Source organism: Nelumbo lutea, chromosome 7, assembly GCF_056320005.1.
Source record: "Nelumbo lutea isolate HS-2025 chromosome 7, American lotus-T2T, whole genome shotgun sequence".
In the NCBI taxonomy this organism is placed as follows: domain Eukaryota; kingdom Viridiplantae; phylum Streptophyta; class Magnoliopsida; order Proteales; family Nelumbonaceae; genus Nelumbo; species Nelumbo lutea.
Window position 1 is genome coordinate 2,296,617 of NC_142690.1, and position 24,317 is coordinate 2,320,933.

Below are 24,317 nucleotides of genomic sequence, written 5' to 3' on the forward strand. Positions count from 1 at the left end.
TTAGACCTATAGATCTGGTTTCATTTGGAAAGGGGGGTCTGCATGGATTCATTAATATCAACACTGAAAAGACTTTACCTACTTGAATCTTTATATTTATTATCAGAAATAATTGAAGAAACTTATCCTATTATTTATCCTGGCACAGGAGGACAATGAAGATAAACACAATTTTCTGACCTTGTTTGTTGAAATCTTTCTGGTTGTCAATCGACTATGTGCAATTACTCTCATCCAAGTTTTTACATTCACCAAGCCCCTCAATCAAAGAAAAGTAAGTGCTATCATCTGGAGTAATGCCTCTACTTATCATTTCCTTGAGCAGCTCTTCAGCATGATCTCCCTCCTTGTTTTTGCATAGCCCTTGAATAAGAGCATTATAAGTGAGAAGGGTGGGATTGAAACCTTTACTCAACATCTCATCGCGAACTTTAAAAGCATCCTTCATATCACCTTTTCTACTGTACCCACTAATGAGTGTATTATAACTGATATGATCAGGTTTGATCCCCCTTTTCTTCATTTGATCAAGAAGCCCACGAGCTTCATCAACTTTTCCCTCCCTACAGAACCCTTGCATCAATGTATTGTATGTCACTTCATCAGGCGGGACCTTTTTCCTATCCATCTCCTTTAAAAGCATAAAAGCACGCTCCATATTCCCATTCACACAGTGGCCATCAATCAAGGCATTGAACATTATGTTATCAGGGGACAACCCTTTGCCCACTGCATGCTCAAATAAATTATCTGCCTCGGTCATTCTATGGTGCCTGCTCAGCACATAGATAAGGGATGTGTAAGTCTTAGATGTAGGATGGATACCTTTACTCAACATCTCCGCATGGAGGTCAAAGGCCTTCTTCACATTCCCTTCCCTACAGTACCCATTGATCAATATATGATAAGTTATAGAATCAGGAGCTATGTCCTTTGCCACCATTTCCTTGATCAAAGCATCTGCTTCTGCTGTCCTACCATCCATAAACAATGCATGAATGAGCATATTGAACGTGGAGACTATTGGCTCTATGCCTTTGTTGACCATCTCATCCCTATACCTGAAGGCCATAACCAAATTCCCCTTATTGCAGTATCCATCAATCAACGTGTTGTAAGTAATAGCAGTAGGAACCAACTTTTTCTCAGTCATTTTTCCTAACAGTTCTGATGCTTCATCGAGTCGTCCTTCCTTGCACAACCCACATATCAGCGAGCTATATGTGTAAGAATCTGCATTGATGCCTTTCCGTTTCATGGCATCAAAGACTTCATAGGCGCCTTCGAGTTTTCCTCTTGAAATATACCCATTGATGATCGTGTTGTAAGTCACTGCATTAGGTTTAAAGCCCAATCCCTCCATGTTTCCCATAAAAGCCTTCGCTTTCTTCAACTTCCCTTCTTTACACAACACATTAATCATTATGTTGAACGTGACAACAGTCGAATGAATCCTCAACCTGAACATTTCAGCATACAAAACCCAAGCCGTCTCATTTTGATTCAGTTTTAAAAGCAAACTCAGTAGATCATTGCAAGTTTCAATCTTCGGAAGAATCCCCCGATCCTTCATTATGTAAAAACACTCAAAAGCCTCGCCCGGTCTCTTCAATCCAGAAAAAGCCCTCATCAGCAAATCAAAAACAACTGAACTTGACAAGTTCAACCGCTCGTGAACGAGCAATAACTCATCAAAGATCTCCCGGTGTGTCGCAATGCCACCATCAACGGCTCGCTTCATGAGCTGCAGAGCGGGTTGTGAAGATGGATTGCGAGAGCTTATACCTACAGCGAGGCAAACGCATTGGAGATCGAAGCGATTAATACCTAATTTTTCTATGAACGCTAGAACAGCATCTGGCGATCCTCGGAGGTTAAAGAGGATATCATAAATCAAGGATGGAGTGAGTTTTGAGGAAACTTGTTCGATCAAATGCCACTGAGAATCTGAGGCTGCTTTCTTTACGAGTTCTACAGTGTCCTTTTCGTTGTCTTCGAGGGTGATCGAAGGTTGGTAGGTCCTTTCTAGTGAAGTTTCAGAAATAGAGGTTGAACATAGAAATGCGGGGGACAGACCTTGATTTATGGCACATATATTCTTGAGAGTGTATTGTTTGATGAAAGTTCGTAAAGGGAAAGATCTGCAAATCCTCATTTTGCTGGCGCAGAGATTGATTTGTTGCGGATACCATGAAGTGAAAGGCCAGAAGCGGAGAGGCTATTCTGCTTTGTTCGATTTCGATCGAGTGTCTTTGTTCAGTTGTTGAAGGCGCAGCGCGCAGGTGCTGATACTCAGCAATAGGAAGCGGCAGTTCGATTTCGATTGGAGAGGCTATGCCGCGTTCAGTTGTTGGCGAAGGAGTACGAACATGATCGATGTGATGACATCACGCGTCCCCACAATTTTGGTTCATGGTAAACTCAAATGGAGGGGTAAGATAGTAAACTTGTAAAAACCCTTCATCATAAATTTCTGATGGGGTCTTTGGAAGTTTTAAAAAGTAAGGCTAGGTTTAAGAGAGCATGGGAAATGTTAAAGGGGAGTTTTAAACCCTATGTCTGAGGTATTAAGTATCAATTATCATTCTCTTTTATCAAATCCTATATATAAGATAATTTTTAATTAATAAAATATACTAATGAGATCTATATCCAATATTTTAACAATATAAAATTTGTGTTTTTTTTTAATTGACATCAAAATGAAACAAGTCTTTTATCTAAGTGATGAGTAAGCAATTCAACCATTTGGGTAAATCAATAATCAACTTTTGAGTCAAATGTGTCCATTTTTTTTGTCATAATTAAATAAATAAAAATACAAAATATATAAAAAGATACATATACATAAAAATAAACATTTGGACAAATATTGTATACTCATCATAAACAAAAATAAGTGTTATAAATTAGAATTATTTTTATACACGGAAATATAAACGCAATGTAGAAAATTCTAAACACAAACACACACACACATACTAGACTTGAACCGACCCTACCCAATCTCTTATAGGGAAGGTTTGGTTCTAAATTTTTGGAATTGACCCCTACCCAGGCTGGTCATAGGGTATAAGGGATTACCCTACCTGAACCAATACAATAAATTGGCCTTGGAACCAAAGTTACCTTGAAATAAACCCACAAATACTTTTGAGTATGTGAGTATTTGAACCCAAACATTCATGGTTACAAAGCTCATGGTCTCGCTTTACCATTGAATTACTTATATGATTTCATCAATTGTTTTCATTTTAATATTTGAATGCGTATAATAAGTAATGTAAAAGTAATATTTACAAAAATTTGAATTATAATGATGTTTTGAACCATACATTATTATATTATGATAATCTACATATTAAATTAATCAATTTAATTAATAAATATAACATAAGTTTTAAACCATATATTATGTTTATTGAAAATCAAGTTTTTAAAGAACATGTTTCATTTTTTTAAGGGGAGAGTAAAGAAAGAACAAGTTCCATAGGTAGACCCTAGAACCGACCCTGAAGCTCACCACCATTAAAACCAACCTTCACAAGGTATATTCTAGTTCCAAAAACCATGAACCCCTACAAGGTAGGCTACAGAACCGAACTGAACGAACCCATGCTCACCCCTGAAACCACCACTCGGGATCTACTTCCCACAAGCTGTTCCTATGTCCCTACCCACAAAACACCACCACACTGTATTGGGAACATCTCTCCATGAATGATAATAAGGAAGACATTCCCAATGCATAGTTGTAATGTCTCGTGGGTAGAGATGTGGCATTGCATTGCCTTATGTTTTGAATTGAACAATATAAAATTATTTCACAATTTTTTTAATTATACAATAGGTAGCCCTTCCCTAAACTTTTAGACCCCCACCCCTGGTGAAGAAAAGACTTGATCTCGAGACTCCACTACAACCAACTAAAGAGGCTTTACCAACAAGGCAGCCAGCAATGTCCTGATCTCTCAAGGACAATTTATGTATTAGAGTCTATTTGGTTCGAGAGAATAGGACCCTAGAACTGGAATCATAATGGGTCATTCCGTTTTTCTGGATGTTTGGTCAACCAGAATGGGAATGAGTATGTAGAATATGGGGGAATGGCCATTCCCGACCCCTTCCCTTGGAATGTGATTCCCATTCCACTATTAGTTTCATTTTTTTTTTCTGGATGTGCAATTCAGAAGGAAGACACTGCGGGTAGACCAGGGTTTCACCTTGGTAAGAACCTCCCCAAATCTACCGCTTGTGCCTTCGTCGAGAACCTCAGAGTATTAGCACCCAAGGTGTTACTGCTGAGGGAGCTGCTTCGATATGTTATAGTAACACACCTCCTTCCTCGACCCAAGAAGGACAGTGCGTCAGCCAGCAAGAGCGGCGGTGTCAAAAGCAGGAGTGAATTTCAAGACTAGGATCGGCCATTTTTGCCTTCACACCAGAGGAAAGGCGGTTATGGACGGGTGGGAAAGAGTTTGGGGCTGACAAAGTACAATTTGGAGCCAGCAAGGAGGCCAAGAAGAGGTTGAGAAGAGGTGACAGGGTGATGATGATCAGATTCGGGGGAGGTTTGAAGTGCAACAACTATCTACTAGAGGTTGTTGGGGATTTGGAGGGTGATAATGTGTGGAAGGATTTTATTGTGAATTACCCTCCAAAAACCCTAGTTCATGAGCGAGTATGGGTGGATTAACAATGAGACAGAGGAGACGTTTGAAGAAGCGGTGGATAGATACAAGCAAAATTTCTGTATTTTTTGGTATTTTCTGCTTTTTTATTTTTATTAGGGGTAAATTTGAAAATCATGGCTGATTCCGGTTCCAGCCTCTTGATGAACCAAACAGTATCAGCCTCTTGATGAATCCGATTCCAACTCCTGTTTGAACCAAACAGGTAGGGGAATAGATTATTCCGATTCCATTCCGATTTTAATCACAAACCAAACGGACCCTCAGATTAATTGGTATAGGCTTATGGTGAAATGCAACAAAACCTCGAATAGTTGTGTGTAAAGAATATAAAGAATGTTCTGTTACGACATATCTTGTGGAGGTTGTAAGGCACCAACTCAATTGGTGAGGACTAGTTCTTTACTTCTTTCGACCGGTTGTAGAGAAAACTTGGGATTGAATCCCGCCTCGGCGCCGTCTCCCCAGGGGAAGGGGTCAATGACTCAATGGGTTTGAGGATCCACGAAAAATTAAATAAAAAAAAAAATCTTGTGAAAGTTATGATAGAAAATTCCATTTTAATTATAGTAATTATTAATTTCCATAACCACTCTTTAAAAAATCAAGTCCAAATGGCGGAACGGGATCTGCTCCTGACAATGTAGAAGGAATGACTTGGATTAAAAAAAGCGAAAAACTCATATTCAGCTTTAGGTTCAGGCTTCAGCTGGTGGATAAAATAATCCAATTAATTTATTTCTTCTTCTATATAGATGACCACCGTGCGGAACCCAATTCGCCGATCCATCAAATTTTGGGAGAAAGCGATCGAAGAATCTACTTCTATTCTGTCCCATGGCCAGAATTCTCTCTAAATTCATCTCTTCTCAGATAATTTTCACAACTTTCTTCTTCTTCTCCTCTTTCAGTGCTGGTGTAAATGGGGCGTCTCATAACTTTCGTTTTTCTCGAATTCTGTTACCACAAGAAATGGGGCTAAAGCAAGAGAAGATCACTCACTTTCACTTCTACTTCCACGAGATAGTTGGTGGCAGCAACCCAACTTCCGAAATCGTAGCGGGGGCAGATCCGACGGACATAATGACCACAAAATTCGGCACGGTGAGGACGATGGATATTCCATTGACCGAAACTCCAGATTTGACTTCGAAGCTCGTTGGACGATCTCAAGGAATCTATGCCTCTTCTTCGCAAAGTGAAGCAAGCTACTTGATGGCCCTGGACTTTGTGTTCATGGAGGGGAAGCACAACGGAAGTACGCTGAGTATTCTTGGGAGAAATCCTATTTTCTCCGGCCTCCGAGAGATGCCGGTGGTCGGAGGGAGTGGGGTTTTCAGGTTCGCCCGAGGCTATGCTCAGGCCAAAACACACTCCTCGGACCCTAAAGCTGGTCACGCCATTGTTGAATATAATGTTTTTGTGATCCACTATTAATCTCCCCTTCTGCCTCTCTCTCTCGTCACTTTTTCTCTTATATATATATATATATATATATAATTAGTTTTAGTTTATAAAAAGGAGAGGTTTCTTGAATTGTCAATTTTGAGTTTATTTGGTGTTATTGTCATTTATTGAAGAAAACGTTCTATGGGATTTATCTTGAAAAACAAGAATGGATGTTTATTTTAGTTGTTTAACAGCTATTACTATTAAATGTCATTAGGTGCCACATAAGCTGAATAGTAAATAATCGATCGGATGTTGGAAAAATATTAAAAATAATATTTCTTGCATGGTTGACTCTCAATCAAATCGAGATAAATACTTATCTAATAAATGTGTTACCAATTAATAGTATTTTGGAATAAACACTTATGTAGTGATGAATTGGTGTCATTTTTCAAATTAGTGGCCACATAACCAAACACCACATTTGATGAGTGTAGTGACACAAGTGGAACATTTTTTGAAAATTTATACGATTGTCATTATAAATATATTATAATAATAAGTCAAAACACTTTTAACGTGACTAGCAAGTAGGGTTTGGGTCGGTTCTTGGTAGAACCCATCTCAAATCGGTTATTAATTGGGACAAAATCATAGACCCAAAATTATATTGGATAACTTAAATTTAAGTTTAAATGATAACTAGTGTTAATAACCCAACCAACCATATTGAAAATTACATGTTTTTATTTAAAAAGTAAATTAAAATTAAAATTTTGATAATATAATTGAAAATTATGGAACCAAAACCATGATAATTAGTTTGATTTGTTTGGGTTTGTTGGATAAACTTGACCCACAACCCTAAATTCAAGAATAAGGAACATGGGAAGGCTAGTCCTAGAGCATGTTTGGCATTTCTTTTTTCCTTTTGGCTGGGATATGCTTTTATTGGTTAGGACTTTTCTGATCCATAATCAATATTCAAAATCTAGCTATTGTAGGGTATGATCCGGTTATGGGATGTTGATTTTGGACTCACACAAATTAATAAGTACTTCCAAAGCAATGCTAGCTGATGGTGCGCAATCCGGTCGGTCCTAGTTGTCAACGATCTTGCATCAGGCTGGAGCAGAAGGTGCCTGAAACGGGGAAGAAAACGAGTATCTTCGGGGAGGGACCCGATGAGAATGCTCCGAAGCTCAAGTTAGTATCCTTAGAGGCAAGATGATAAACCAGATGGCACAAAGTTCACATACCTCGTTCTTGGGGGGTAGAGAGCCTTTTATAACCACTTTGTACACTCACTCCTAAGCTTCAGTTAGGTCGGGTATTATTACCTGCGCTTCTGGCAGTTCGGGTGTGATTACCTGCGCTTCTGCCAGTTTGGGTATGATCGCCTCTATGCTTCTGCCAGTTCGGGTGTCCTCACCTCTGTAGAGGCAGAACCGCCACTGCTCTCTTTGTCAGATCTGTCTCTGTAACTGGAGATGGCAGTGGCAGGTGGCCGTTGAAGTGCGGTTATCAAGCGTCAGGTCCCAAGTCAGTCAGGTGCGCCGCCTCTAGATACGGACTCCTTCGGTGTCAGGTACGGTGCGGTTGTTCAGTTCGGCATCCCAGAGGCGAAGTGCTGGAGTGGCGTGCGAGGTGAAGTCTTGAGTTCAGATAGAGGTGTGGCCCAAACTGCCATGAGGCGGGCCAGTTCGGGTTGTTGCCTTTTGTAAGGCTCGGGGTCCAAGGGAGAGCTCGTGTTCCTTCTGGGGAGTTCGGACCGCGGGTTCCTCTTTTCAGAGTTCGCGCCTTGGGCGTACTGTTGTGCCGAGCTATTACCTTTCCACGTGTTGAGTGGTTATGAGGTCGGGCCAAATCTTCCTTCATCAGTTGCCCCCCACTCCTTGCGCTAAGGGACTTGCCCTAGCGCGGGGGAGTTTGCGAGGTGGCGGGTGGATTTGTCTCGTACTCTGAATTGGTTGACTGCTAGCGTGAAGTGCGCGTAAGTTGGGATTTTTCCAGGTTTCTCGAGCACCGAAAAGACGGGAAACACGTCAATCTGTCTATAAATGCTAACAGACTTGACAACGTGCGTTTATTTCAAAAATTCAAAAAGCGCGCTGCTAGGGGACGTGACAGCGAGCATCTTTTCAAATTCAAAAAACGTGCCACTGCCGCCTTTAATGCGAGGAGATGTGCGTTGGCGCCCTTTTCGGTTTCAAGAGACATGCGGCCAGTCACGTCTTGGTCTTAGGAGACGTGTGGTCAGTGCGACTGCGAGTCGTTGGATTTGCTTTGATCAGAACCATTGATTCTCAGTTACTGTGGGTATAAATAGTGGGGGACCCCAGCCGCTGTCATTATCCCGCGTTTTGCTTCTTGAGCTCGCGTCCAAGTTTCAGCTCGTGTTCAAGCCTTCATCTCGCGTTCAAGCCTTTAGCTCGCGTTCATGTTCCGTAGTCCGTTTTCTTTTTTTTGGGTGAGTACTTTCCTAGGATCCTTCTCCTTCCGATGTCTAGCTCGGATAGCTCAGACAGTTCTTCAAGGGGGTAAGATGCAGTTCTACGAACCGAGTTGCATCCATCGACAGTCCTAGTGAACCAAAGGTAGAACTTGAGGAAGGGTTCGAACCAATAGGCCGAGTCGCCTCGGGTGGTTTGGCGTCCTCCTCCCGTCGAGGTTGGACATTTGACAAGTTTGGGCCCTCGACCATGATGCCTGAGGGGCTTTACTCCCTTATTACCCAGTTTAACTTGCCTAGGGAGTATACCTATTTTATACCTTTGGACAGTTTCCCTTGGGAACACGGTCTTGATGAGATCGTGATATTTTGGGAGCAACTCACTGCTGGTTTGAGCCTACCTTTCCACCCCCTTATAGTCGAGGTCATGAACCACTTCGGCGTTACTATCGGCCAGCTTCACCCAATTTCTATTCGTAACTTGGTGGGGACAATCTCCTTATTTTGTGAACAGATCTTGCCCTTAGACTTAGAGATTTTTTCTCCCATTCTAATGCTTAAGAAGCAAGCGGGTCCCCTTCCCAGGCATAGGCGGGCGTATTACCTGTCTCCTCGTCCGGGTTTTAAGCTTTTACACGATCTTCCCAACAAGGTCCTAGCGTGGAAACGGGACTACTTCGGGGTGCGAAGTGCATTGGGGTGGCCGTTCCAAACTGGGTGGGGGGTGACTGCCCCTGATGCTGGTGTTACGCTTGACAAGGAGATGGAGAAGGGCCTCCAGCAATGGGCACGACTTGGACTAAAATGCCATCATCAAGGCATGGACCGAGCTTCCTTTGTATCAGTAGCTTGCCGTGCTGCTACTCACGCCATGGTGGTAAGTCAGCGATTTCTTGTCGAGCTCTTTGCTTTTATCTTTCTTGCTATCGTTCTTTTGATCATTTGTTATTTTTCCTTTTGGTAGGTGAATTCTTCTATCCACGCCTTAGCGGTCCAAGTGGAAAGGAGCTCGAGGTAGGCGCGAGCTGCCGAAGAGGCTTCCTGCGATGCCGAGGCGACTACCCGAGCTGCTGAGGCTGCTTCTCGCATTGCACATGCCAAGCTGGCGAGGTCTCGAAGAGATACGAGGCCATGGGAGTTGTGGTGAAGCACATGGCGAACTTGGGGCCGGACTTGCAGCATTAGGTTGAATACCTTCAAGAGGATATTAGGGAGAGGACGAAGATCTTTTCTCAGGGCATCGAGGATGCCAAGAAGAAGGTCGTCGATGAATATATCGCCTCGCCGAGTTTTGACAACCTGATGGTGGGCTCATACAGACCGGGCTTTAAACTGAGCGGATGGATGATCCAAAATACGTACCCCGAGCTTGATATTAGCGCCATAACCACTTCAGGCATTACTTAGGAGATGGCCAACGCTGCTGATGATGAGCCGAACTCTGAGGATGAGGCAGGACCTTCGAGTGTTGTTGAAGTGCCTTCTGATGATGAAGAAGTACCTCTGGGCCTGTGAGCTCACTTTTATTTTTTATTTTTTAGGAATGTAAACAAAGTATCTTGCAATATAATGTTCTTCTTTCGATTAAGTGTTGTTGTCGCTCTTTCTTCCGAACTAACCATATGCCGATGCACCTATTAGTTCGTTGTTGGCACTTCGCTTGGTGCTCATGCTGAGGTCCTTGTTAGCCCGACATCCTAGCCCTTAGGCTCTGGTATCGACTTGGTCCACTTCGCTTGGTGATCTATACGTAGTATTGTCTCAAGATAACGACATTCCAAGCTCGGGGTACTTGTTTGACCTCTAAGGTTACGAGCTTGTATACCCCCCCGAGCACGCTCTTTACCCGGTAGGGCCCTTCCCAATTTGATTCAAGTTTTCCCACGCCAGGCTCAGGTGCCATGATCTTACGGAGGACCAGGTCACCAACATGGAAGTTTCACTTTTTTACTCTGGCGTTGTAGTACCGAGCTACTCTTTGTTGGTAAGCTGTGGTCCGGATGTACGTGAGGTCTCTTACCTCGTCGAGTAGATCGAGGTTGGTACGTAGCTCATCTCCGTTTGTCTGATCGTCGTATGCTTCTAGTCGTAGTATAGGTATTTCGATCTCTGTCGGGATTATTGCTTTGGTGCCATAGGTGAGGTTAAAGAGGGTTTCTCTCGTGGCGGTTTTTCCATAGTTCAGTGAGACCATAGAACACTTGGTAGCTCGTCCGCCCACAACCCTTTAGCTCGGTCTAGGCGCGCTTTCAGTCCGCAGAGGATAGTTCTGTTCATTACTTCTGTTTGACCGTTTCCCATATCTTGGCACCATTTCTGAAACATGATATCCTCGAACTGCTTGCCATTGTTGGAGATCAGTACCCGAGGTAACCCGAAGTGACATACTATGTTCTTCCAAAAGAAGTTTTGTACGTTTCGGGCTGTAACTGTTGCAAGAGGTTCAGCTTTTATCCACTTTGTGAAATAATCTACCGCCACCACTAGGAACTTCCTTCCACCTGTTGCTGGTGGGAATGGCCCTTGGAGGTCGATGCCCCATTGTGCAAAGGGCGATGGACTGGTGAGGTACTTGAGGTCGGCGGTAGATTGATGGTGGATATTGGCATTCTTCTGACACTTGTCGCATTTTTTGATGAGCTCGACGGCGAAGTGCCTTTTGGGCGAGGGTCCTGCCTCCCAAGTGTTCTCCGTATAGACCTTCATGAGTGTCGCGGAGTATGAGCTCGGCTTCGGCAAGTTGCAAGCAATGCAGGTAGGGGAGTGTGTAGGACTGTCGGTAGAGTCATTCGTCTATTATGACGTATTTGGCTGCCTGGTGCTGCACCCTTCTGGATGCATTGCGGTCCGGGGTGAGGGTTCCATCTAGCAAGAAGCTCGCGAGTGGGTTGATCCAGCTTGACTTTGCTTCAAGGATGGGAGCGACCTCCTCTGCCCCACCGAGAATGCTAGAACGAGGTAAGTCCTCTATGTATACGGTTCTCATGGTGTTGTGACTCTTGCTGGCTAATCGGGATAGGGCGTCGGCCTCAGTGTTCTCTGACCTTGGGATTTGCCTGATGAAGTGTGACTGGAAGTTGAGTAGAGCCTCCTTTACTTTTGCCAAGTAGGCGATCATAGTCATCTCATGTGCTTTGTATTCGCCTGTGGCCTGGTTGACCACAAGCTGGGAATTGCTGCAGATAACTTTGTGTTTTGCTCTTACCTTTTGCGCTAGGTTCAACCCCGATATCAATGCCTCATACTCCGCCTCATTGTTGGATGCTGCGAACTCAAAGTGTAGTGCGTATTCCAATTTCGTACCGCTCGGGCCTCGCAACACTATTCCAACCCCGTTGCCCTACTGGTTCGAGGAGCCATCTACGTGAAGGATCCATGGCTCCTCATTCCAGTTTGCGTTTGTCCTAACTAGGAGAAATGCCACACTGGCTGCTACTTCATGGGGTTCAGACTCTATTGGCATGGGAGCTTTGGGCTCACCCGAACTAGGGATCTCGGGCTCAACCTGCCTAGGAATTCGAGGCTGAACGTGCACTCAGCGATAAAATCTACTAAGGCTTGGGCTTAATAGCAGTTCGGGGCTTATACTAGAGGTCGTACTCGCTGAGCTCGATGGCCCACTTCGTTAGTCGACCGAAAACCTCGGGCTTGAGTAAAACTTGCCTCAGAGGTTTGTCAGTCATGACGATGACAGTGTGAGCTTGGAAATATGGGCGGAGTTTCCGAGCTGCGATTACTAGTGCATACGCTAGCTTTTCTATCTGCGGGTATCTCGTCTCTGCTCCCTGCATAATTTTACTAACATAATAGATGGGCCGCTGGACCCGATCTACTTCTTTTATTAGTACCGAACTAATCACCTCGCCACTTGCCGAGAGGTACAGTTCTAAGACCTCGCCCTCCTCGGGGCTGCCTAAGATCGACACACTAGCGAGGTAGCTCTTTAGCTCGTCGAACGCGAGCTGGCAGTCTGGGGTCCATTCGAACCCTTTGCCTTTGATTGCCTTAAAGAAAGGCAGACAGCGGTCTGTCGATTTGGACATGAAGCGGCTCAGAGCGGCTATGCAGCCGTTCAGCCTTTGAATCTCTTTTACTTTTCAGGGTGGTCTCATATCTAGGATGACTTTTATCTTGTCTGGGTTGGCCTCAATACTGCACCGATTGACAATGTACCCTAGGAACTTATCCAAGGTGACACCGAAGACACATTTGTTTGGGTTCAGTTTCATGCTAAATCGACACAGAATTTGGAAGACAGAATCTAAGTCTTATATTAATTCCTGTGAAAACTGCGTCTTGACGACCATGTCGTCTACATATCATTCTATTTTCGTGCCAATTAATGGATGAAATAGCTTATTCACAAGTCTTTGGAAGGTTGCCCCAGCATTCTTCAGCCCGAAGGGCATGACCTTGTAGCAATACAGGTCAAACTCGGTTATGAAGCTAGTTTTTTCCTCATCGGACTGGTCCATCCTGATTTGATTGTAGCCTGAGTAGGCGTCCAAGAAGCTTAGCAACTCATGTCCCAAGGTCGCGTCCACTAGGCGGTCAACTGTGGGGATGGGGAAGCAATCTTTCGGGCAGGCTCGGTTCAGGTCGGTGTAGTCGACGCACATGCTTCATTTGTCGTTTGCCTTTTTCACCAGCACTGGGTTGGCTACCTAGTTCGGGTAATGAACTTCCCTTATGAAGTCCGCTGCAAGGAGCTTTTCGACCTCCTCGTCGACCGCCCTCTAGCGCTACGGGGCTAAGTTGCGTTTCTTCTGTCTAATGAGTCTGATTACAAGGTCAGTATTAAGTTTGTGAGTTATAAGGCTAGGGTTAATACCAAGCATATCGACCACGGACCATGCAAAAATGTCTAAATTTTGAAGTAAGAAACTCACTAGTTCAGTTCGTAGAGGCTCCTTGACGGAAGCACTGATCTGTAGCGTTCGAGCCGGGTCCGTAGCCGAAGTTGGGATTGCGATCGTTTCCTCTATGCGCAAAGCCCATTCCTCGCCCTGCTCCGTCAGCCGCTCCAGTTCGAGGTCGTCAACCGCCTTGGTTTTTCCCTTCAGGGCAACAACATAACACTTGCGGGACTCAAGATGGTCACCCCGTGCTACCCCCACACCGAAGTCTGTAGGGAACTTCATTGCCAAATAGTAGGTGGAGACCACTACTCATAGGACATGCGTAATTGGCCGCCCTATTATGGCATTGTATGGGGAGGGGGTCATGACCACCAGGAAATCGTGGTTGAGTCTGACCGCACTAGGCCATGACTTCTACAGGTACTGTTATTTTCCCAAGGGGCCTGACTTCCTCTCCACTGAAGCCCACCAGAGGAGTGTTCGCGGGCTTCAACTCGCTTCTCTACAATTGAAGCTGGTCAAATGCCGATTTGAAGAGGATGTCTGCCAAGTTACCTGAACCCACAAGCACACGCCTGACTTCGAAGTTGCTGATCCTTAGTTTTATGACAAGCGCATCATCGTGGGGGTAGTGGACACCTCGCACATCGTCTTCCGTGAAGAAGATCAGTTCTTCTGCCTTCGGCCTCTTTGGAGGGATCAGTTCCTCTCGGGCCGCTTCGCGAACTAACGTTTGGGCTACTGCCGAAATACAACCAGCTACCACCGAGCCTCCCACTATTACGTGGATGGTTCCCCGAATTGGCCTCTCTTCTGGAAGTTGTCTTTGCAATGGTTTGGGCGGCCTGCTGCTGGATTCGGGGGCATCTCTTCCGTGCTCCCCTTGTCGACCTGTCTTTACTATTATTATTATTATTATTATTATTATTATTATTATTATTATTATTATTATTATTATTATTATTATTATTATTATTATTATTATTATTATTATTATTATTATGCTGTACAAAATTTCTCAAGTACCCGCGACGGATGAGTTCCTCTATCTCGTCCCGGATATTATTACACTGTTTGGTACTGTGACCGTGATCTCTATGGAAACTACAATACAAATTTTTATTTCTCTCATTTGGGTTCCCTTTTAGGCGAGGTGGCCATTTTACGTATGGGGCGTCTTTGATCGTCATCAAGATCTCAGTCTGCCTCGTGTTTAAGGGTGTGTAGTTCGTCTGAGCTGCTAAGAGAGCTTGAGACAGTTGGCTTGGCTTTGCCTCCGAGGCTGATTTTTTTCTTCTGTCATCTGGGTTGGAGGGCTCACCTTCTCTTTTCCTTTTCTCGACCCCGCCTTCTGGCTACCATGTGCCATTTGAACTCCTTGTGTGTTACTCCTCTCTTGGCTGCCGTGAGCTGTACCGCGGGGTCCAGTCGTGGTATCTGTAAGCACGCGTCATTGAACCGCTTGATGTAGCCCCGGATGAACTTTCCTTCCCTCTAGACTACTCCGAAGATGCTTTCCTTGGTTTTGGGGCACCACTTGTTGGTAATGAAGTGTGCGGTGAAGACTTGCTCGAACTAGGTCCATCTTCTTATTGACCCAGGGGCTAGGTTCCTGTACCAGGTGCGGGCCACCCTCCTGAAGGTGGTGGTGAAGGCCATGCACATGCACGACTCATTGGCCCTTTCCAGGTGCATTTGGGATTGGAAGGCATCGACGTGGTCGTTGGGGTCGAATGACCCATCATACTTGTCTAAAGGGGGGAGTTTGAAGTCTCTGGGCATGGGGACTGCAAGGAGTTCTAATGAAAGGGGGAAGGAACTGAGAGAGTAGGGGCAACTTTTACCTCATCCGAGCTTGTCTCTTATTTACCTTTGAGCTCGGGCAGGACACGGGTGGCAGTTCGGCGACTTTGCCTGCGCCTTCGTTGCTGAGTGAGCCTAGTATTGGCGCCGCTGGCCTCTGTGTTGTCGAGCATGATGGGCCCGGAATGTTGGTAGTCCGCTACTAGGATGTTGAATCGGTTCTCTGTGAGCGGGAGCTCGGGCTTGCAGCGCCGAGGTGCTGACTTTGCGGGCGAGGTTCCCGACCCGCTTGCGAGCTACGAGGCGAGGGTGGTTTTTCTTTCCATTCGGCTCGGGGATGAGGTCTGGCTGTTAGGGGGGTTTTGAAGTTGGGAGGCTTCTCCTCGGTGATGGCCTCCACCCTGAGGGGAAGCCTTAACCGGCTTTGGAGTAGGGTGCCGGGGTGGAAGCTGCGGTTGGTTCATAGGCAGTTGGGGGAACTGCTGCTGATAGTGATATTGAGAGAGGTGGTGCAGTACTTGGTGCTGCTGGAGCTGATGCTGCTGGAACTGCTACATTTGGGCTTGCATTACCCGCATGCACAACATCAGGTCGTCAAACTGGCTCTGGCTAGTCACCAAGGGGACAGCAGTTGGTTCAGTAAAGGTTGTCTCGATAAGGAGAAGAAGGGGGACGTTCATGGCGGGTAGGTTCACCGGCGCCACTGTTCGTGGTGCATTCAGGCTGAGGATCCCATCCACCGGAAGGGGGATGGTGAACTGTCCGATGCACACCACGGAGACTTGAAGTTGTTCCCCGGGGGCGTTCATCTCCGTGCTACGTCCGGCGTTGTTGGAAGAAGCCATGAGTGTTGGGGTTTATTGGAAAAAGAGAGGTTATGAGAGTTTTAAAGGGAGGCTTTTAGAAGCGTTATCCCACAGACGACACCAATTGATGGTGTGCAATTCGGCCGGTCCTAGTTGTCAACGTTCTTGCCTCAAGAAGAAAGCGAGTATCTCCGGGGAGGGACCTTGGTGAGAATGCTCTGAAGCTCAAGTTAGTATCCTCAGAGGCAAGATGATAAACCAGATGGCGCAAAGTTTACATACCTCGTTCTTGGGGGGTAGAGAGCCTTTTATAACCACTTCACGCTCACTCCTAAGCTTCTGTCAGGTCGGGTACGATTACCTATGCTTCTACCAGTTCGAGTGTGATTACCTGCGCTTCTGCCAGTTCGGGTATGATCGCCTCTGCGCTTCTGCCAGTTCGGGTGTCCTCACCTCTATTGGGGCAGAACCGCCAATGCTCTCTTTGTCGGAGCCGTCTCTGTAACTGGAGATGGCGGTGGCAGGTGACCGTTGAAGTGCGGTTGTCAAGCGCCAGGTCCCAAGTCAGTCAGGTGCGCCGCCTCTAGATACGGATTCCTTCGGTGTCAAGTACGGTGCGGTTGTTTAGTTCAGCGTCTCGGAGGCGAAATACTGGAGTGGTGTGTGAGGTGAAGTCTTGAGTTCAGATAGAGGTGTGGCCCGAACTGCCATGAGGCGGGCTAGTTTGGGTTGTTTCCTTTTGTAAGGCTCGGGGTCCAAGGGAGAGCTCGTGCTCATTGTGGGGAGTTCGTACCGTGGGTTCCTCTTTTTGGAGTTCGCGCCTTGGGTGTACTATTGTGCCGAGCTGTTGCCTTTCCACGTATTGAGTGATTACAAGGTCGGGCCAAATCTTCCTTCATCACTAGCCATGCCATTGTAGGCACATTATTTAAAATTCTCATTGTCAACTATGGTATCAAGAATGATTGTGATCATGTAAACCAACATTTATTTTTGCATGTTAAAACTTTTTTAAAAGCGCACATTTGTTTATTGTAATTGTTATTCTTGTTTTTTAAAGTCATTTGCAATATGTCCAGGCATCGGCACTTGTAGGAGATTCTGAAATCAAATTTCATTATATTATATATAAATGTATTATATGTTATACATTATACATTATATATTATGTAGAAAAGTTTAGTTAATCAAATTTCTAATTCTAAAAATCGAAACTAAAACTAAAATTTTCAAAAACCAAATTAACCAAAACATCAAAAACCTAAATAAAAAAGCCGAAACAAAAAATTGTTGGTTCATTTTTTTTCTTTTCTTTTCTTTTCTTTCAGCTTTACCTAAATAATGCCCACCCCTACCTATTCTAGACCTTTCCTTGTTTTTACCGGTTATTGTTTCCAGTTTACCTTCAACAAAGTCGAGATCACTGGTATTTTCTTTATATATATATATGTGTGTGTGTGTGTGTGTGTATGTGTGTGAATGCAATGTGAAACTTTTTTTGAACTAAAAATACCCTCTATTTATTTGTTTGGGATAGGTTATAAAAGTCATTTTGTTATAGTTTTAATGGCAACTTTAATGGCTACTGTAATGACCATATTCGTGTATTTAATCCATCTCTAATTATTGTAAGGGTTGAAAGTATAATTTCAATTATTACTTTCCATATCATTTAATCCCCTCTCATTAAGTCTTATACTTAAGGAATTAAATCACATTTTTTTCTTATTAAATCATATATTTTTAAGTTACTTTTCACTAATAAATGTTAATAATTAGATCTATATCAATATTTTTAACAATACAAACCCATATATTTTAAAATTGACTAAAAAACAAAATGATTATTTTTCCAAGTGGTGTCTAACCAATTCAACCATCTAAATTAAATTGATCAACCTATGAAGTCATAGTTAGGTAATAAAATTTTTAAAACGGAAATAAATATAGAAATTTACAATAAATGTTGAAAAAAGTAGTCACATTTATGATATTTTTATTAATCAAATTAAAAAATAAGTGTAATGAACAAGAATTATTTTAGTGATAATGAAAATGAAATGCATAATTTATAACTAACCAAAAATGAAATATAAAAAATAATAAAAAATGGTTCAACTTTTGGGTTAAATGTGTTAACATCTAATGTCATAAATAAATTATAAAATTTAGTAAATATAAAAATAAAAACAAAAAATATAAATTTTGTAAAAAAAACATTTAGGCACATGTATAATTTCATGTATTTATCATATTAAACAAAATGTAAGTATAACAAATCAGAATTATTTTTACACATAAAAATACAAAAAACATTATAGAAAAAATTGAACACATCTATAATTCTATATTTACACTACTATTAAAAATATGAATAACATTATGGAACTTTTTTTGACTAAAATCAAGGTTTTAACAACCGATCCAGAAATGGAACCGCTTTGGCTTTTGATTTTTAGGTCAATGGTTAAATTATCCATTTTCAGCAAGTCAAATTGATAAGATGTAAAATATAATGCAACTTTTTATTTTGATCGTTAGAGTTGAAAAGCATGGAAGAAGAAGAAGAAGAAGAAGAAGAAGAAAGAAGAAAAGAAAGAAAGAAAGAAAGAACTGTAACGACTACCTCCGTGTTCATCACCACCACCATTACAATACCATTTGCCCCTCTTCTTACATCTCTTTCATCTGTCTAAATCTCTCTCAGTTCCTAGATCGTTTGTTTCATTAGTGTATCTTAGATTTTAATATAAGATCGGTGCTTAAGAAAGAAAGAAAGAAAGAATGAATGAATAAATGAATGAAAAAAAGAAGGAAAGAAAGAAAGAAAGAATGAAGGAAAGAATGAAAGAAAGAAGGAAATAAAGAAAGAAAGAACCGTGATGACTATCTCCATGTTCATCACCACCACCATTACAATACCATTTGCCCTTCTTCTTACATCTCTTTCATCTGTCTAAATCTCTCTCAACTCCCAAATCGTTTGTTTCATTAGTGTATCTTAGATTTTAATATAAGATTGAAAAGTAAGGAAGAAAAAGAAGAAAAAAGAAAGAAAGAAAGAAAGAACTGTGACGACTATCTCCATGTTCATCACCACCACCATTACAATACCATTTGCCCATCTTCTTACATCTCTTTCATCTGTCTAAATCTTTCTTAGCTCCCAGATCGTTTGTTTCATTAGTGTATTTTAGATTTTAATATAAGATTGATGTTTAATCTCCAATCTCTTACATCGATTTTTCAAGTTTTTATTGGAGTTGCAATTTTTTTTTTTGTTACAACTTAAAAAGAATCACAAAAATGAGAAAACTCAAAATAAAAAAAAAACAAAAAAAAACTAATTTTGGCTATCGGGAATAATCAAACAAGTTTATGAGATATGAAAGTTTATTTTTTTTCATTTTTTATTTTTCCATTTTTATTTAAAAATAAAAAATAAAAATTTGGAAATAGTTTGAAAGAAACCCAAGAACATTAATCGGGTCAAACATTTGGTTAAACCGTTTGAGTCAATAGTTCTTTGATCATTTCAACATTTTTTTTTTGTAAAATAGCGGTTTAGGGCCAAAATGGAATTGGTGACTTGACCAGTTCCCAGTTCAAACTATTTGATCATCCGATCTGGTCTGATTTTTAAAAGTGTGGCTAAAATACTCTTTTTTTTTTTTAATTTAGTCCCTATTTAATTGTAAGGTTTAAATTATAAATTGAACTACTACTTTTCACCTCATTTAACTCGCTCTATTTAAATCTTACATTTTTTTGATAAGATGAACAAAAGAAAAAAGATAAAACACTATGAAAAGAAGAGTTTAGCCAAGTAGGTATACTTGAAACTTCACAATTTGATCTGATTATCACATATTTGGATGAGGTGTTTATGTAATTAGATATGAATTTTGCGATTTGCATTTGATTAATAATCAAAAACAAAAAAAAAAAGTAACAAAAGAAATATAAAAAATATGTAATGTTTATAGAAAATTTTGGATACATTATTATTATAATTATCATCATCTAGAATTGTCACATTCAAACCCTTTATAGTATATTTGGTTTGTGTGATTGGGATGAGAAAATAGGAATATTTGCCCAAGATTCCTATTTTCTCATGTTTGTTTTGGGCGAAAGAGTGAGATAGAACGAGAAATCTCTTCTCAAAATTTGGGACGCGGGGTCGCACCTATTGGGTGAGACCCCATTGAGAAATGAAACCTCTGCGATGAGAGTGAGAAAGAAACATGCAAGGTGTCGCCACCTTCACTGAGATCGCACTCCCTCTCTCTGCACTCGCTTACTGTTGTTCTTCCAACTGTTTCCAAGAGCCTTTGCACTGAGAACTCGTTTGCCAGTTTCGTCTCTAGCACCGCTTCGGATCCTTTGATCCACTTGTTGATTTCGTACTTACAATCTCATTCTCCCTCTACGCCAATAGCTTGGTCAGCGTGGTTGCCTCCCTTTGGAACTCCTTCGTCCGCAGTATTCCTCGTTCTCCCTCTTGTTATTATTGTCTCTACCGTCGTGAACTTTCTTTTCCGTTCCATTCATTCTCTCTCCCTCTCTCTCTAGTTGAGCTTCAAATCTCCAAATGGTAAGTAATCAGATCATCATCTTTCAGGATTTTCTAGCAAAATAGATTTTGATGGAAGCAAGTTCCATTCTAGAATGATACTTGCCCTAACCATTCCATCATAGAAAGGTATTTTTGTCTTCATTTTTTTGATGAGAAACTGACTCCGACGAGTCTTTTGTTTCTAGTAAAGACTACAAGGTTTTTGAGTAAAGAGAGTAGCTGTAATTGCTGGTTCCGGTTGAATGGAAGAGAGATGCCGCTATTTTCAGTTTTTTGGGTTAATTACAAAAATAAGTTTTAAGTAGGTTTTCATTTTTTTAGATTTAACAATATAGTAAATTCATAGGTATAGACTGTTCTCTTTGAGGATTTTTAGATTACCATAAAGAAATCAACTTGTTGAGATTGCCATTTCTTCTTAAAATTTATGCGAGGCATTATTGTTATTTCTTTATCAAATTTATCTGGGTTTGATTTTGTTCTTTCCCAGAAAGAAATCAATTTGTTCTTTCTCAAATAGAGACATTATTGTTATTTATCCATCAAACTTATCTGGGTTGCACCTTTTTGTCAATTGCGATGAGCAAAAGGAGGAATTTGAAACCTCATGAATCAAAGCAAGTTATGCAAACTGCAAGTAATTTCTGGATTTAGGTGAGATAACTGATCTTAACAACCAAACACTAGGAACAAATTTGATGGGATAGCTGGTATCAACAACCAAACATAATGTGATAGGAATGAGAAAATAAAATTTTCTTTCCCATCCCATCCTTTCTCATCTCATCTCTTCTCGTCCCATCCTTTTTCATCCCATTTCTTCTTGTCCCATCCTTCCTCGGCAACCAAACGGACCCTTACTTCTATGTTTGAGAAAGGATATAAAATTCATTTTATTATATCTTTAATGCTAGCTTTAATGTCTACTAAAATGCCTATACTTTTGGATTTAATCCATTTCTAATTGTAAGGGTTGAAAATGTAACTTCAAGTATTATTTAAGTTATTAAATCCTATTTTCTCTTATTAAATCCTTTATTTTTAAGTTATTTTTTACTAATAAATGCTACTAATTAGATCTATGTCAATATTTTTAACAATATAAACCCATGTATTTTAAAATTGACTAAAAAACAAAATCATTTTTTATCCAAGCGGCGGCTAAGCAACTCAAAAATCTGAATCAAATAGATCAACTTACAAAGTCATAGTTAGGTAGTAAATTTCTTTTAAAATATAAATAAATATAGAAAATCACAAAAAACTATACACAATTATGATATTTTCATTAATTAAATTAAAAAATAATTATAATAAACAAGAATTATTTTTATTGATAATGAATGAATAAATAAACATATTAATCTTTAATGCCATAAATAAATAATAAAATTAATAAAATATATAAATATATAAAATACATAAATTTTGCAAAAAAACATTTAAGCACGTGTATAATATCATATATTTATCGTATTAAATAAAAAGTAAGTGTAATATATTAGAATTATTTTTATACAAAAAAATGTAGAAAGTTGAACACATCTATAATTCTATATTTAAACTACTATTAAAAATATGAATACAATTGTGGAATTTTTTTTTATTAAAGTATCTATATTTAATTGTAAGATTTAAATTATAAATTGAACTACTACTTTTCACCTCATTCAATTCCCTCAATTTAAATCTTACAATTTTTTGATAAATGAGCAAAAGAAAAAAGATACACCAAAAAGAAAAAAAACTACAAAAAGAAAAGTCTAGCAAAGCAGGTATGGCTATTAATGATATTTGAAACTTTACAATTTGATAAGATTATCACATATTTGAATGGGGTGTTTATGTAATTAGATTTTTATTTTGCAATATGCATTTGATTAATAATAAAAAATAAAAATACATACAATTTATAGAAAAATTTGAATATATTATTAATATCATTATCATCATCTAGAATTGCCACACACAAAACACGTGCATGCTTACTAGTGTGTGTGTGTAGGCCCACCCAAGTTGCACAAGCAAAGCATATTTCACTATACATATCTAGGGATGGAAAATTTTCCCATCCCGTCAAGTACCTGACCTCCCCAACCCAATGGGGCCGGGGATGGGGATTAATAGGAATTCTTGATTGGGGTCAAGGATGGAGATGGAGAATGAAGTCCCCACCCCACCTCGACCTCAATTATATATATATATATATATATATATATATATATTTCAATGTATTTAAAATATTATTTATATCTGAAAAGTTTTCTTTATTTTAATTTAATTTATTTTTCAAAAAATACTGTTAATTTTAAAATTTTGGAGATCCGGGTCCCTATAGGGAATCCGTCTCTACCAGGGAATGGGGATGGAGGACAAATTTTATCCCGACAGGAATTGGAGTTAAGAATGAGAATTCAATTCAAAATCGGGTTTGGGAATGGAAATATAATCCCCACCCTGAACCCGCCCCATTCCCATTCTTATAAGCTTATAAAATGCAATTTATCAAATACTTTTAACTTGATAATAATGTAGATGTTGTAAATGCACCAGTCCTAATAGTGGGTAACCATTATCCCCCTAATTGCAATTTAATTTGGTTTTGCCAACTTAGTGCAGTGGACGGCAGACGGCATGAAAACTTAGAAATTAGAATGAATGATAAAAGGGTTCTTCCCTTTCATCCTTTCTTCTTCTCTTTCTTATCTTGTACACTAATTTATTTTGTTATGATTATATTAGTCACGCTATATTTACAATGAAAAATTGAAAATAATATATCGCTAAAGAGCTATGACCAAAAAGAGTAGGAATTTAACTTTGCTTCACATGGAGGAAAGTAATCATGCCTGGCTTCTATGGGCTAGATATCAAAATTATATAAACAGTGCTTTCCGGAATCCGACTGCCATCCAAATTGTAAAGCCACCGGCATACAAATCATCATTAGCCACAGGGTTTGGTGCAGTGTTCGTGATAGATGACCCATTAACTGAAACTCCAGAGGTGACCTCGAAGCTGGTTGGAAGGGCTCAAGGGATCTACGCCTCCACATCGAAAGAAGAGCTAGGTTTGTTGATGGTCTTGGACTATGCATTCATGGAAGGGAAGTACAACGGGAGCACGCTTAGCATACTGGGGAGGAATACTGTATTCTCCACGGTAAGAGAGATGCCGGTGGTCGGAGGAACTGGGCTTTTCAGGTTTGCTCGAGGCTATGCTCATGCCAAGACCCACAGAATAGATCTCAAGACTGGAAATGCGGTTGTTGAGTATAATGTTTTTGTAATCCATTATTAAGCTAGCCCCTCCTCTCTCTCTCTTCGTAGTCTTGTTACTCGCCCTGTCGTCCATCTCTTTATCCATTTATTTGATTTAGTTTTAGCCACCTATTGAGAAAATGCTTGTTATCCAATGATTTCAATCCAATCTTATGTGTGAGACATGCCATGATGCCAATTGTTATAGGACCTCTTGGTTATTAATCAATATCAAACACAGCCTTAGGGTCTGTTTGGAGGGCTTCTTCATTGGTTGTAGTGTATTGACGGAACAACTTCAGACAAGTTATATATATATATATACATACATCCCAAGTCTCTGCTACGACCAGCAAGAGACCTTATCAATCAGTTGGTCTTCGCTATGACCAACAAGAGACCTTACAAATGCAAATATATACAATACAAAGATATATAAAATACAAGATTTTGCAGTATTTGTGCTCTTTTCAAA

General features: G+C 40.8%; 1 protein-coding gene and 2 pseudogenes across 4 annotated transcripts in view; 2 read left to right on the forward strand and 1 right to left on the reverse strand.

Moving 5' to 3' along the window:
* Positions 1-2,335, reverse strand: part of LOC148844598 (Pentatricopeptide repeat (PPR) superfamily protein) — a 41,083-nt gene extending 38,748 nt beyond the window's left edge. For all 3 annotated transcript variants that reach the window (XM_088953735.1, XM_088953734.1, XM_088953736.1), the window contains exon 1: positions 181-2,335. In XM_088953735.1, the coding sequence (XP_088809861.1) occupies positions 215-2,155 (1,941 nt within the window). In that variant the 5' untranslated portion in view covers positions 2,156-2,335 and the 3' untranslated portion in view covers positions 181-214. The remainder of the gene's footprint in view (positions 1-180) is intronic.
* A 2,879-nt stretch (positions 2,336-5,214) lies between these two features.
* Positions 5,215-6,304, forward strand: LOC148844599 (dirigent protein 22 pseudogene; annotated as a pseudogene). Its single transcript, XR_016102227.1, has one exon. The product of XR_016102227.1 is annotated as a dirigent protein 22 pseudogene (transcript).
* Positions 6,305-23,375: 17,071 nt separating this feature from the next.
* LOC148844600 (dirigent protein 22 pseudogene) lies at positions 23,376-23,882 on the forward strand (annotated as a pseudogene).
* The last annotated feature ends 435 nt before the right edge of the window (positions 23,883-24,317 follow it).